This window comes from Pteronotus mesoamericanus, unplaced genomic scaffold (assembly GCF_021234165.1).
Source record: "Pteronotus mesoamericanus isolate MK-2021 breed Mesoamerican mustached bat unplaced genomic scaffold, CSHL_Meso_final scaffold_232, whole genome shotgun sequence".
Lineage (NCBI taxonomy): Eukaryota > Metazoa > Chordata > Mammalia > Chiroptera > Mormoopidae > Pteronotus > Pteronotus mesoamericanus.
Window position 1 is genome coordinate 11,410,235 of NW_026555311.1, and position 16,625 is coordinate 11,426,859.

Consider the following 16,625-nt stretch of genomic DNA (forward strand, 5'->3'; position numbering starts at 1 on the left):
TCTTGGTGGCGTCCTCTAGCTCCCTCTACTTTCCGCTTCTCCCATCAATGATATACCCTGACTTTTAAGATTCAATGAATAGTTGTTGAAAAAATTTATGTGATGTGAAGTATAATTATGTGGTTATTGTACTTGGTATTGTTAAAGAAAACCAGAGCCAAACAGTGGTCAATGCAATAAAAACAAATTTTATTTAAGACCTACATATTGCAATAGGGGAAAAGGGGCCTCAGTATAGAATGAGGCTCAATTCTGAATACAACAAAGACAAGTAGAGATTTACAGCCAAGAAGCAAAGTGGGGGCGATGCATGGAAAATTACTAAGAGGGAATTTGGTTAAACAGACCTAACAGGATTTTTGCTGAAGGTGGGCCAGGCTGATCAGATATCAAGCATGAAGGATTCTCTCTAAACTGACTTAGCAGGATTCTTGCTAAAACTAGACAATGTAGGCCACCCCCCGCCCCCAACCCCGAACAGATACAAGGCTGAGGCTTAGAGGGCTTAGAGAGCCTGACTAAAGTTAGTCAAGCAGAGTCTGTGTCATTATCTAAGGTATGTAATTTTAAATCTTGCTTAACTCCTTGGCATCTACTATAAGCAGACTTCAGCTGTATAAAATGTTGAGTGAGGAACGTGCCCTCATCATTCAACTTTCAACCCTCCCTACCCTCCCTGTACCAGCCTCCTTCTTTCCCACAAAAATATGTCTGGAAAAGAAGCAAAACGAAACAAAACAAAACAAAGTAAAACAAAAAAGCCCCTCAAAACCCAAAGCCAACTTTTGACTAGTCAGAAGAGGTGAGGAAGAAGGAGGGGGGGGAAACAGTAGAAAAAAATGTATGGAACTATTTGCTAAAACAATTTTGAATATAATCTGAAGCCTTGTTTATGATATATGTTTAAACCCCCTTACCTCTTCTACTACTTTACTTTGTTGTGTATATAAGGCTCCTTTGAAATCATCTTAATGTGGAAAGAGACAAACAAATAGTAATTTCACTTAAAATTAAGAAAATGTCTTTAGAAAAAAGTCAATGCACTAAACATTATGGAAGCTTATGACTGGGGTTTGTCTCTGATAGCACAAAGCTCACAAAAGACATCAAGAGACACCCTTGAGAGTAACAGATTTGTAAAAGCAAATAGATAGAAGAAAAGCTCAGCATGTAAATTGGAAGGAGATGTTGAAAGCTAATGAAGTGTTTTTTAAGGCACATACTATTCTGGCTCATCAATCACTTTGAGTTGTTTTCTGAGGAGTCCACTGGATTCACTAGTTATAAAATTCATTCCTGTTTGTTTTGGAGGTGAAGGGCTGTGTTTGGGAGAATGTTTGAACTTCCTTAGTGGTTCTACTGGTTTTGTTGTTGCCCTTACAACTCAGGTGCTCATCCTGTTTGTCCCTGCTCTGGGAAACACTGTCCTTTCTTAGGCAACTGCTCTCTTTGTTTCAGGTTCAACTTTGTTAAATCAAAACAGAGTAGAAATAAGTACCCAAAAATCTGTTGCATTCCTAGTCACTAATAAAAAACTATCAGAAAGAGAAGTTAAAATAACAATTCTATTTACAATTACATCGAAAAGAATAAAATACCTAGGAATAAATTTAACCAAAGAGGCGAAATACCTATATACTGAAAACTATAAGACATTAATGACAGAAATTGAAGAAGACACAAATAAATGCAAAGATATTTCATGCTTATGGATTGGAAAAAATCAATATTGTTAAAATGTTCATGCTACTCAAAGCAATCTACAGATTCAATGCCCTATTAAAATTCCAATGGCATTTTCACATGACTTTCACAAAAGATAATCCTAAAATTTGTATGGAACCACAAAAAACCCTGAATAGCTAAAACTGTTTTGAGAAAGAAGAACAAAGGTGGAAGCATAACACTCACTGACTTCAGACTATATTACAAGGCTATAGTAATTAAAACAGTATGATATTGGCATAAAAAGAGACACATGTCAATGGAACAAAAATAGAGAGCCCACAAATAAAACTGTTAGCATAGGTAGCTAAATATTATTAAAGGAATGGAACAAAGGGACTCAGACATTCTTAAGCTGAATAAAATAAAGAGCATAAGCATGCTTGCTTCTCAAAGAAGTTGCAGCTTCACTTACTGCTCAGGGAACAATAGTCCTTCCTCTCAGATCACTGGAAAGAGAGAGAGAGAGAGAGAGAGAGAGAGAGAGAGAGAGAGAACAATAATGGGGGAGGTAAGCACATATGCAGTAGGAGCCACAATGGAAACCATAAAGGGCTGTTAGTCTATCCAGGAAAAGGGATTGGATTGGATAAAAGACAAAATTCCAGAGGATCTAAGGAATAGATTGGTTCGGGGTTGGACCCAGCAGAAGCCTCCAAAAACTCAGAAAGTTTATTGGTTATTTTGAAAAAGTGCTTGGTTCTTCCCAAGTCTGAGATAACATAATTCCACCGAACAAAGAGCCTTTTTTTTTCTTTCTTGCTTGCCTTGTTGTTCTTGCATTCTCTCCATAGCAGCCATGTGGGACTAACAGACACCTGTGGCCCCCATTAGCCATGTGGACTCCAAATGTGGGTCCTAGACAAGGCGTAGCCCAAAAAACAAGCTAAGCTAGCTGGATGGTGATAAAGGTTGGACTGGACAAAGCTTTAACAGGGACTATCTTTGGCATGCCACAGAAATTCTGGACACTGGCCCTATTTCTGTTCTCATGAAGACAAGATTGGAACTTTTTCCTTGGGTGGAAGACGGAGATGGGACAATGGAAACCCAGGGGAACTCCTTTGATCTTGCATCTGGTGCCACAAATAAATCTTATCACCAGACCTGATCCTCCCTTGTGGGTCTCCTGGAATGCTTTCCTCATGATACCACAATGACCCCACATCTCCTGGCAATAAAACCATGCATATATAGTCAATTAATTTATGATAAAGAAGCCAAGAATCTACAATGGGGCTAGGACACTCTCTTTAATAAATGGTGTTGGGAAAACTGGACAGCCACATGCAAAAGAGTAAAACTTGACCACTCTCTTATACCATACACAAAAATTAACTCAGAATGGATTAAATAGTTTAATGTTAAGAGCTGAAACCATAAAACTCGTAGATGAAAACTTAGGTAGTAAGGTCCTTTGATGTGGGTCTTGGCAATAATTTTATGAATCTGAGACCAAAGAAAAAATAATGATAGCAATAAATAAATAAGTAAATAAATGAATAAATAAAAGTTTTTAAAAAAGAAAGAAACTACATCAAACCAAAGAGCTGCACAGCAAAGGACACCTTCAAAAAAATAAAATAGCAACCTACTCAACAGGAGAAAAACTCACACAAGTCAAAAACAAAAAGGACCAAACAATCCAGTTAAAAAATGAGCAGAAGTTTTGAGTAGACATTTTCCAAAGTAGATATACAGGTGGCTAACAAGTATATGAAAAGGTGTTCAAATCATTAATCATAAGAAAATGCAAATCAAAACCACAGTGAGATATGACCTCACATAGTGACTATTATCAGAAAGACAAGAAATAGCAGGTGTTGATGAGAATGTGGAGAAAAAGGAACCCTTGTGCACTGTTGGTGGGAATGTAAGTTGGTGTAGCCACTCTGAAAACAATATGGAGTTTCCTCAAAAAATTAAAAATATGCCTATAATATTATCCAGCAATTCCACTTCTGGATATTTATCAGAAGAAAACAAAATACACTAACTAGAAAATATATATGCACCCCCATGTTCATTGCAGCCAAGATATGGAAGCAACCTGTGTCCACTGGTGGATGAATGGATAAAGAAGGTGTGGTATATAAATACAATGGAATATTACTCAGCCATAAAGAAGACTGTAATCTTACCATTTGTGATAACATGGTAAGATTTAATGTGTATCGTGCTAAGTGAAGAAAACAGAAAAAGACAAATACCATATGGTCTCACTGATATGTGGAATATAAAACAAAACAAATAAAATGAAACCAAGTTCACATATATAGAAAGCAGATGGGTGGTTGCCAGAGTGGGAGAAACAGGTGAAAGGAGTCAAAAGATAAAAAGAAAAAAATAAAATCAAATGAAAGTTATTCAAAAGCAAAATTTGGCTGCTGTATAAGTTTTTTTGTATTCTATTTACTGGAAGATAGCTGTTTTAAATAAATTAGGCCTGCCCTTATTTTTTGTTTTGCCACACTGTTAGTATTCTCTTAATATTCTATCCCCACTCTCTTATCATAAGACAAGATCTAGAGTTTTGTCATCTCTCCACCTATTTACTCTTCCTTGAGATTGAGCTGTTGCACACCATGAGTACCTGCCCAAACAAATTTTCATACAGATCCTGCACAACTCATCTAGACTCTAAGCTGTCTTACAATACTGATTATTTATTCCTTTGTTTATCTTTCTTTTCCTAACTGTATGTAGGAGAGTGTCTTTAAGGATATACAACAGGCAATTTGGACATCCTTAAGGGTAGTAACTTTCAAACATTTTACAGCATTTACAGTAAAAAAATATTTTTTTGAAATTTCAAAAAATTAAAATTTTTACTTACAGTTGGCCTTCAATCATATATTAGTTTCAGGTGTACAGCAAAGTGGTTAGACATTTACATAACTTACAAAGTGATCCCCTTAATAAGTCTAGTACCCCCCGACACCATACGTTGTTATGACAATATTATTTACCATATTCCCTATGCTGTACCTTACATCCCCATGACTGTTTTGTACCTGGCAATTTGTACTTCCTAATCTCTTCACCCTTTTCTCCTAGCTTCTAAAAAATAAACTTTGCCTTGTGGTCCCATGTACATGTACATGTATGTATAATGTATAGCTGATGTAAAATTTGATTAAGCAGTCCTTATCCTAGTTATGTGTGATACACTCTGTAGTTTCTATTGTATTGTTTTTTACTTCCTTACAAAATGCTGACTATAAGTGAACTTCCTGACCCACTGACAGGCTGCAACTGGAGTCTGAAAACTGTTTACCAGACATCAAGTTTTAGGACATGTTATAATGTTAATTCTGAGAAGGCTTTGTAAATTGCCTATCAGCAGCTTCCCCCTTTCCTCTTATTTTACAGTTGAAGGAACTTGAAGTCCAAGTAGGTTAAGACTTCCTTGCAGGGACACAGTGCTGCCTTGTGTTTGTGTTACCACACCCATTTATTCCTGGAATCGTGCAGTGCACACCTGGACCACATGGACTCTGTAATTTTTGAACCTAACAATTATAGTCCAGTGTGGTTTCATGGTAATGAATAAATTATATCCACTTTGCCTCCCCCAGTTGGCTATCAAGCTATTGTCTTCCATCATTAGTTTATTATCCCTTATTCTCACCAAAAGAAAGACAGTTAACAAAGCATTGAGTGTACTGGCTCCTCTTCTAGAAATGGCACACAGCAGTCATTGTCATGAACCCAAAGGAGTGCATCGGTTGAATAAGGGAACAACACAGCCACATACTTAGACATTAAAAAGGGGTCTAAATGTATATTTTCTTTATGGCAATTGCACTCTTAGCTTTTGACAACTCCAAACATCTTGGTGTATTTGATGTCTTTCCATCTCTTCTTCAAAATCAGTAGTGATCTCCTGTTCTCAAAATCTTACATTTTTAGTTTCATTGTTTTTGTTACGAAGAAAATTACAGCACTTATGGTGAAACAATGAACAAAAACTTTTTGAGTTTTCAATATCATTCATAGTGTACTAGTGAACATGGGCTGCTATGACAAAATACTATGGACTGGGTGGCTTAAACAATGGAAGTTTATTTTCTCATAGTTTTGGAGACTGGTAGAGGTGGCAGGGGTTTGGAATCTGGTTAGAGCTCTCTCTTTGGATTGTAGACGGCTGCTTTCTTGCTTTGTCCTCACATGGCAAAGAGCGGGGGAGAGCAAGCAAGCTCTCTGGTGTCTCTTCATGTAAGCCCACTAGTATGAGTGGAGCAGGGCTGCGCCCTCATGATTTTATCTGACTGTAATTGCCTTACAAAAGTTCCATCTCCCAAAATCATCACATTGGCGGTTAGGGCTTCAATATGTGAACTTTAGGAAGACGCAATTGAGTCCACCGTATTATACAAAGCTAAGGTCTTAGCAGGGTTTAAATATTGGCTGAAGTATACACAGCAATGCTCTCAATTGTACTTATGAAAGACTCTTCTATTTGAGTGAATGGATATTTTTCATACTCTATAATTCTTACAACATTCATTAGCAATAGTAACACATTTAATTTCTTTTAAGTTCTTCTTATTAATGTGAGTATGCAGAAAGTAGTTTAGACTTAAATTTTGTCCAAGATTAAAATACTACCTTTAAAATGTTACTATTTTTTTTGCAGAGAATTTTTTTCTAATGACAATTCTATTTCTCATTAATAGTTAATGAATTTCTAAACTTCACATCACTTTTCAAAAACTTGGTATAATATAAGAAAGTTACCTGTTATCATTGAGCATAATACATGTTTTAACAAACAACCATTTGTACCAAAAACATATTTTAAAACAATATTTATGTGTTGGGATTATTAGTGCTAAAAGGATGGACGAATCCCTCAAATGTGAAACTGTAAGGGAGCCTGGTGTTTGTCTCCAAGAAATGTTGTAGAGAGCCACTCCAAAGCTCACACAAAATATCCATTCAAACTAAAGAAAAACAGGGCGGGAAGATAAAAAATATTGTATCATCTAAAGCCCTTTTGTTCTAAAGTCCTTGGAAATTCCTGACCAGTTCCTACCTTTTCGGCTGGCTATATATAGGTAGACTGATGATCCAGAAGGTTTTTTGCTTTTTTTCTTGTTTCTAGGTTTAAGGAAGTGTGGGCTGTTTCACAGTTTTAGGGGTCTATACATTTCTGTAGTGAGTTATTGTGTAAGGTGTTAGTGCTGTGGGTCTGGAGGAAATATTCTGTGTCTTGTATAGCCTTTGCTGGAGTGCTTCACTATCTCACCACATATACATTTACTCTGTTTCTTCTATTTCAGTGTTTGTCAGCTGAAGAGATCTTTTCCCTTCATGGCTTTTCAAATGCTACCCAGGTAACCAGCTCGAACTTCTCTGTCATCTGCCCAGCAGTCCTTCAGCAACTGAGTTTTCACCCTTGTGATGAGCAGTCCATGCACAAGACCAAACCAAGTCATTCCGAAGGTATCTTAGAAGCTTGTTCTCCCATTTGTTTGAAAAGACTATGGGCTAGTCTGAAATGAAGTTAACCTGCTTCTTTTTCTGCTTTACTGCTTTAATTAATCTGTATAGAATCCCTTGGTAAAGCACTTATATTCTGGAAGTATATAGGATAAGAATAACTAGAACTCTTTAAGTTTCCTAAGTTGTACTCTTCTATTCGTGGAGTCAAAATTACACTTGGTACCACTTAATAACTTTATAAAACCCAATTCCTGATTTTAAACACATGTTTTATGCTGTGCACAGTGGGTTACATACTGTTTAGTTCAAAATTGATCAGTTAATTTCTGTTACATTGCACTTATAATATTATTCAAAAACCTGTTAGTTTATCTATAAGTGTCAGTGAAGGGATAAGAAAACCAGTTTGTCTCTAGATGAAATCTTAAGGTACTGAATTATTACCACTGTAATTTTCATAAATAAAAGAAAATGCCAGCAACTGTTTAAAGTGCCTATAATGCTATTGTCATAGATACTGCAAAAAATTTAAAATATAAGAAAACACACATATATAGTATATTTACTATATAATATAGTTTACATACTTAAACATGAAGAGTTCTTTCACAAGTGAGATAAAACAATTAATTGTTCAGGAGGTCTTTTTGCTAGCTATGTGCCATTTCTCAGTATTCTCAAGTTGTTACCCTGACCTACATGGATATTTTAATCATTTATTTGTTCATTCAATAAATGTTTATTTTATGACATGACAAGAACTGTTCTATGTACTGAAGATTCAGTCATGAGCAAGAAGAAAAATTCCCTGCCCTCTTAGGGTTTATGACAGAGTGGAGAAGAAACATAATAAACATGTATACAAACAAACAAATAAATAATAGGATTTCAGAGGGACAAATGCTTTGAAGAAAATAAAGTAGGTTCCAGCCATTTACAACAGAAGGAGAGGGTGGGTGTGTGTGAATTTAAGGGAGTAAACGGAAGCCTCTCTGATAAGTTTGCATTTGAACAGAGTCCTGACTAAGGACCGGGGTGGAGGGGGGTGGCTGCGGGGGGCGGGGGCGGGGTGGGGGCCGGGGGAGGACCGAGGCAAAGTCTTCTGTGGGGGAAAAGCACGCAGGCTCGAGGAACGAGGAACCCGTCAGAATGAGTGTGGACAGGTGCTTGGGAAGGTGTAGGGAACAGCAGGAGCGCCTGTGTGTCTGGAGCATAGTGAGCCAGAGGGAGGACAGAAGGAGTGACGTCCTGGGAGAGCCAGGGGCCTTGTGGTGGACAATAAAGTGATTGGACTTTATTTTGAATGCGGTATGAAAACATTTTAGGGTTCTACACAGGAGAGTAGGAGTGAGGGCAAGTGATGAGACTCAGGACGGATTGCAGAGGCGGTGCTAAAATGGTTTGCTGCTGGTTTGGGTGTGGGGGAGGGAATGACGAACCAAGGTTTGAGCCCTTGAAAGTGGATAGAGGGCTGTGCCATTTCCCGGGATGGAGAAGCCTGGAGAGGAGCCGTTTGTTGTTAGAGGGAGCCAGAGGTGAGGAGCAAGAGAACGATTTTTTTGACACGGTCAGTTTGAGACATTGAGGTAGACCAGCGGGGGTTGTGTCCAGTAGGCAGGGGCATGCACACATTTGGAGTTCAGAGAATAGGTCAAGGCTGTGGAGATGTGTCATTTATTTTAAAGGCAGCAGTTGAAGCCCCTGGTCAGAGTGAGCATAACTAATATACGCACAGTAGAGAAGACTAGAAGGGAAGCCTTGACGACGGGAGTGCCCGTTTTACTTACTTTTGGATTCCTTTTGTGTATATGAATACTTCAGTCTCTTCATGTGAATAACAGGAATAAGAATAACAGTGACAAAAGTAATGACAATACTCAACTCTTATATAACACTTACTGTATTGCAGGGACTGTTCTAAGAGCTTTTTGCATGTTAACTAATTTAATCTTCATATAACTATATAATGTAGGAATGGCTATTCCTATTTTAAAGCTAAGGAAACAGGCACAGAGATTTAAAGTCATTTGCTCGGGAGTGCACGACTTGTACATGATAGAGTCTCATTCGAACCCAGGCTGTCTTGGCTTCAGAACCCATGTTCTCTTTTATCTCCTATTTACATATACAAAGAATGGAAACCGCCAAGTATACTTTATCAATGTAATTATTAATTTATTGAAAAACAATAATTTTAGAGCTAATAGTTCAAATATCTTTAATAGAATATGTATTAAATGACAGTGTGTTTGTATTCCTACATGTCAATTTAACTTGAATGCAGTATGCACTTTACATTCAAAAGTACATTCAGTAATTGCTTTATATACTAACATTTGCTAATAGTATAGCATAGTAAGAGCATGGATTCTGAAATATGCCCACCTGGGCTTAAATCCCCGCTCTGTAACTTTCTAGCGATACTGAGCACATGATTTTATTTATGTCTTTCTGCTTCAGTTTTCTCATCTAAAATAGTACCATTTTTCATAGCAAATAGTACCATTTGCTATGAGGATTAAGTAACTTAATATTTACAAAATGTTTAGAATGCTCTCTGGCAGGTAGTGAGGTACTCTATATATGTCTGTTCAATAAAATATACATAATATAGATAATTCTGAGTATAGGAAGTGAGGCTTCAGAAAAAACCAATCTTCTTTAGGTTAATTACAGATATATAAAAGTGTTCTTAGCCGCAGTTCTCAGGCTTACTCTGTCTCAGGAACCAGGAGGTAGAAACAGGGAAGTAGAAACAGAAAATGAGAGAATTCTAGGGTCAGTGCAAAGTCATAAAATGGAAAAATCAACAGTTCCATATATTTGGACAGAGGGCCCCTCAAAGAGAAATACATTTGCTAGGGTACACATTATCTTATGGACTGAAATGGGCTAGAGTGGGTGAGATGGGGTAGAGACCTAGAAACATTTCTGGAGAAATACGGAAACTGGGAGAGTACTTGTTATTAATGTAGGGTGTTTAATTAGTCAATATATTGCCTTTTTGGTGTAATATCTTAAGTGCTTTATTTTAGTGAGGCTGTGTGAAGTTGAGCAACTAATTTAATGTCTCTGTGCCTCATTACTTTGCCTATAAAAATTATTACCTTCCTTGTAGAATTGGCTCTTAAATGAGTTATCATATCCATGTGCCCAGAATGGTGCCTTGCATAGAGCAGGAAGAGTACGTCTTCACCCTTACACATGTTTTCAAAGATTCACCTTATTCCCTGGCCTGTGTAAGCCTATTCTTTTCCCACAGAGAAATATATATTTTAAATAATGAGATCCACCGGACTCTTGACATAACTGTTTAATATAGAGTTAATTCTGAGTTCATTCAAGGGAGTGAAAAAATCAAAATAAAAGTAATCCAAAGGAGCCATGGCACAGGATTTTATGAACCACATTCATACTCATATTTCAGTGGTCAGATATCAATCTCATTCATCAGAGACATCACATTTTGTGAATCTGAAGTTTCTTTTCAGGTGCTTTATAAACTCATATTGATAACTGCAATAAAAGGATAATAAATTCAATTCTCTAGGAGATAAATTAAGTTTTAGCAGTTATTTAATGGTCCAGAATTGCCTCATTTTTTTGATAAGGTCACAGAATGCTGTTTAATTCAAATAATAGATAAGAATAATGGAATTTTACTTGTAGCATCCCTGGAGATCACATAGTCCAACTACGTAGTACAATCGATGACATAAGCCTTAAGCTCCAGAGAGTAAATGGCTTTCTTTGGGTCCAATACCTGAGGAAAGGTGAAAGCCCAGGGCTCCCAATTCCTAGTCTGCTGTTCTTTCACTGGGTAGCAATGAGCTAAATGAACTAAAGTTTATATGATGGTCTACTTACTATTTTAAAAAAAAATAATGGTAACATAGATTGAAGACAACTATATTCTAGGGACTGCGTTAACTGGTATTATGTTATTCCTTGTTATTCCTGTAAAACATCTATGAACTAGGAGAGTTAAATGACTTAGAATATGTGAGGTTTTCAGAAGAATTTTAACACAGCTGGCATCCAATAAATGTTAACTATTGTTACTAATATTCCTTGGAAATTTATGAAAACTTTTCTGAGTTTAATAAGAAGCAGAAAGTCCAAAACAGACCACTGGAGGAAGTCCAATGTGTCTAGGGAGGGGTCCAAGGAATGTTTTATACTGACCTATTCTCTGGTGCTCTCGTTGAGTGGATGATGGATTCCCCCCCTGAATAATGTCCTAACAATGAAAGAAGGGGGAAACTAAGCAGTGTGCCCAGAAGAGTGATGATTCACACTCCCAAAGTTCTCCCAGTGGTTCTGAGAAATGTGCACAATATTAAGGAGAGTTAGAAAGGTTAGATAAGCAGATTAATTGGTATCTTTTGACAGAGTTCTGGGCTGCACCTGGAAATATGGACTTCATTAATTCATTTGTCAAGGAATGTGTGCTGTTTGCTAAGCAACGTTCTAGGCACTGAAGATGAATGTAACATAGCCCCCTCCTTGAAAATGTCATAATTTATATGATATAGACAGATGTATAAGTGACAAAATCATGGTAAGACACAAGATATGGTAAGTGGCCCAATTATCTTCAGTCAAAGAACTATGGAAAGCTTGACAAGCAGGGATTGCCACCTGGAGGAGCCAAGGAAGCTTCCTAGAGGAGGCCTTTGAGTTGACCTGGACAGCCATGAGGAAAACAAAAAGATATTTCTCGACAGAAAGCCACAAGGCAATTCTGTTTTTGGAATATTGTGTCTGCAGAAAGGCCATGTTGATAAGGGGGTATATAATATGGTGAGGCTGTATGGGAGTCAGGTGAGATAGGGCAATTTCACATAGGGCCATGAGGTGACCTGGGTTGTGTTTTAGAATAATAAGGCCATGTCAAGTTGCAGGGGGGAAAGCCAGACAGAAAACTGTCGTAATGCATCAGATGAGGGAGCAAGAGATGGTGAGGGCCTGAACTCAAGGCAAAAGTAATGAGGAGAGAGAAGCTGGAGTGAGAGTTATTTCAAGCAGAATTGATGGCATGTGGTCACCGGTCATGGATGGAGTTGGTTGGTGGAGAGCGGCAATTGAAATTGATCCTAATATTTCTGCTATTTATGGAGACAGTTGGGAAGGGTAGTGGAGCAGGAATTTTTAGGGGAAGGTGATGTGCTTAACATGTGTATGTGGTTTTGCCTCTCTTTGGTACTCAAAACGTTTGCATTTTTATTTTAGTTTCAACTTGTATGTATCCTGTGTACCCAATGAGGTTATAAATATTGGTTGAATGAATGCATACTTGTAGGCTAGTGATGGAATAGAAGGCTATTCATGGTGAAGGAAACTACAGATAGATGTATCATGGAGAAAGATATGGGGTTGAGAACTTTTTCTACGTGAAACATCTGAGGAGAGTAGGTAGTGTTGTTTCAGGTAATAGGATAATAAATGGGAATGAGGTGGACCTGTGTAGGTCCAATGAGATGATTTTGTATGGCATCATCAGGAGGCTTGAGCTGACAGAAAGTGGAGAAGATAAATTCATGATTAGTCTGTGATGATTATTGTGGTAATATAGTAACATTTATTATTTGTTCTTTTCATTTGGTACTCAGCAAGAGCTGCCTTATATTACTTTGTGTATGGGTGTGTTCTCACATTTCTCAGCTGCTCAAGCAATAGATCCAAGCTGCTTGTTGTCAGGAAGCATGTTTCCCATCATAGACTCCATTAACATTTGCTAAGGTTGTTTGTTTGTAGATAGAATCGCTTTAACTAGAATATTGGTGAACAATCTTATATCCATAAAGCATATTATAAAATCTTCAGTTTTGTTGAGCTCCATGGACTCTTTTTAAAAAATATTTTATTTACTTATTTTTAGAAAAAGAGAGGGAGAGAATTATCAATGTGTGGTTGCCTCTCGTGCACCCCCTACAAGGGACCTGGCTTGCCACCCAGGCATATGCCCTGACTGGACATCAAACCAGTGACCCTTTGGTTCTCGGGCTGGCACTCAATCCACTGAGCCACACCAGCCAGGGCTCCATGGACTCTTTCAAAATTAAATTACCTCTGCAGGAGTAATGAAGCATATTGCTAAAAAACATGGACCCTGGAGGCAGACTGTTGAGGTTTGAAATCTGCATGGCTTTCTATCTGCATGACTTGGGCAGCTCATTTGAATTCCATATGCTTTGGTTTCCTTAACTGTATGAAGGAGGCGATAGTACTACTTACTCCAGAGGGTTTTGTGAGGGTCAAAGGAATTAATACATTTTAGTTGCTCAGCACAGTGCCTGGGACATGGCAAATACTCACTAAGCATTGTGTTACTCTGGTAATCAGCTGATAGTGTCCATGACAAAAGGGGCCCAACATTTAAAAATAGTTTCTGGACAAAGAAGCAGCAATGTAGAGCCAACATTCTAATCTTTCACACTGTCCTTGTGCTTAGTGTGTAGGGGCCACAGGCCTAAAGCCGCACATCATGGAGTTTGGGGCCATTTGTATATTAGTCTGAGCTGCCATCATGACTGTCCTGTACTCACAATATGTTCCACTTGCATTCCCATTATGTCTTTAAAAAATCAGTCCCTCTGGGATAACTGGAGAAAATGGAGGTCCAAAGGCAGTAGGCCACGCACGCCATTAGCAGGAGAACTTAGGATGACATTCGTTTATTTCATCCTAAGTGAAATGTATTAAGTACCTATTGGGCTCCAGGCCCTGGGAATAGAGATGAAAGGTGCACCACTTCCTTCTGCCACCAGGGTCTCCTCTGTACAGGATATTCTTGCCATAACTTGGGCCCTGCAGGGTGAGTTGTGCAACGCAGATGCTCTCTCCTGCCCCTGTGTGTTCCCTTCCCAAGTGCTCCCTGCACTGGGCTGAGTCCAGATGAGTCCTCCCTACAGGTGCTTGCAGACCAGTGATTATGACAAGCTACTGTCAAAAACTATGGTCACATTGAAGTTAACCCACCACCACCCATCTACCATTCCTCTCCCCTGAAACTCACACTGCCTCAATATTCCTCTAAAAGGCTGAGTTTTAACTAGGCTATGAACCAATAGATAAAACTAGGTAGGCTGTGGACCTCAGATTGTCTCTATTCTAGATAATATTTAAAATCTCTGCAAGCCATGCAGTTCTGCCATCCCATAATGATGGCTTAGGACTGATGAAAGCATACCCAACATTTCTATTAGTACTTATTACGCTATGTGGTCCCAATTTTATATATAATTTTCATTGAGATGATTTCATTTAAAAGAACATATCTGTTTCAAGCTTTCAAGGAGAAATTCGTTTCAAGTCTACTGTAGAGTTAAGACTTCATTTGGCGCCTTTGCTCTGATTAATCTCTCCTCTTTCCTTCTGATTCACAGTTTGGGGATACGGATTCCTGTCAGTGACAATTATTAATCTGGCATCTCTCCTTGGATTGATTTTGACTCCATTGATAAAGAAATCTTATTTCCCCAAGATTTTGACCTATTTTGTGGGGCTGGCTATTGGGACTCTATTTTCAAATGCAATCTTCCAACTTATTCCAGAGGTAAGGGTGTTTACTCTCTGTTTCTGTGAATAACTGTTTCTTTCACATGTTTTAGCACTTTGCACATTTAAAACCTCTATAATTCTCACAGAATTTTATGGTCTGGTGCATGGTGTTTTGTATAAAAGAGAGCTGAATTGCAGCAAATGAAGAAGCTTGTCTCAAGCTTCAGGGAATGTCCATGTCAGAGACAGAATTAATATTCCAGGAGGCCAGCTACCAGGATGTGCTCAGACAGCTCTGTAGTACCTCTGAGGACCTTAAAATTTATTCTGTCTTGCATTTGGAAAATTTGATTTCTCTACATACTTGTATTATTAATTTATTTTTTTCTAAAGAGCATGCAATGTCAAATTTACTGAAAGTATACTACAAAATTCCCTTAGATATTTACTATAGCTATTGAAGACTAGAGGAGAAATAAGAGTGTGGTTGACAAATCTTTTCTTTTCTTTTCTTTTCTTTTCTTTCCTTTCCTTTTCGACTGTGGAAAAAGATCAGGTGAGGGCCAATGAATAAACAGCAACATTTGTTTCCTTTTGTAAAATGTATTATTGATCTGACATTGACTATAATGCACTATTCAGTTAATTGACAAATATTATATATGTTTTATTTTAAATCTATATTATGGCCATATAAGGGAGTGATAAAGAGGAAGAAGAATAATTGAGAGGAAAGAGAGGGGAAAGAGAATAGACAAAGGTGAGGAGGCCACAAAGGGGAGCTGGGGAAATATATACACACGGACTGTATCTCCCCTCACCCTCTGTGTATACAAAAAGGTGGGTGCAGGTGAGCACTGAGCAAAGAGAAAAATAGTAGTTCAGGGCATTACCTCATCTCATAACTTTTAGAAAATTATATCTAAAGCTTTTTTTAGTTCTCACAGCTATATATGAAATTGGGAATATAACATTTTAGTATCATAGATTTATTATTATTGTTGTTATCATTATATCTAGAGAGGACCTAGGAAGGTCATCTCAACTGTAGAGATGAAAAAAAAATCCAGAGGGATTACATGACTTGATTATAACTATACAATGAGCTAGTAACAAAACTGAGATGACAATATAGATTTTCTGATTAACAATTTTTATATGTAAGAGTATACATGTAACATTAATATAATGTTATATGTGTATATATTAACTCACCTGATTTGTGGGTCAAATTACATTTAAAAAACTGATATTGTGTATAGAGTGGCGATTCACATTTATGATTTTGTGGGTTTTCATTTTATTGAAAATGTAGTGCACAAGAAATTTCTTAGGAAAAATAAGAAATTTCCTCAACAACATTTGTGGATTTTCTTTTGCCTGTCTGTGATAATTAAGGAACTATGGATGTGATCAGAGATTTATATAAACACTAAAGAATCTGCCTTTGTAACATTACCTCATATTTCCACAGATGTGTATTTGGTTTTTTTTTTTGGCAAAATTTTTGCTACTTCATTTTATTTTCATAACCTCTGTTTCACATATATAAAGTAGGTATTTTTGTGCCATTTTTTGCACTGTATAAATAAGCATAGAGAAGTCACTCAGATGAAGACGGGACCATTAGGTCTACCCAGAGGCAGACATAGAGCAGGAGTCTGGGCATCCTTTATTCTAGGCTGCAGTTCAGAGGGAAGATTTACAATGTCTGGAATGGCGTAAAGCTTTTTCCTCTTACTTTATTTATTTTAAGTTTGTGTTTCTTGTCTGTTAGGAATATCTTTATAATTTCAAACTCCAGCTTTTGTCTTATGTCCTCTAAACAATGAATTCTCATTCTCATCATTTTGTGTGTGTGTGTGCATGTACCTGGTATCTTAAATCTTTTCTTTATTCTTTGGCCCAGTTTTTCATTTATTTAATCTCTTCAGGATTTATCAGGATCC

The 16,625-nt window shown here is 37.4% G+C and overlaps 1 protein-coding gene across 2 annotated transcripts in view; it reads left to right on the plus strand.

Moving 5' to 3' along the window:
* Window positions 1–16,625, plus strand: part of SLC39A8 (solute carrier family 39 member 8) — a 68,738-nt gene that overhangs the window by 17,109 nt on the left and 35,004 nt on the right. For both annotated transcript variants that reach the window (XM_054591681.1, XM_054591682.1), the window contains 2 exons: window positions 7,011–7,173; window positions 14,562–14,731. In XM_054591681.1, coding sequence (XP_054447656.1) covers window positions 7,011–7,173; window positions 14,562–14,731 — 333 coding nt within the window. The remainder of the gene's footprint in view (window positions 1–7,010; window positions 7,174–14,561; window positions 14,732–16,625) is intronic.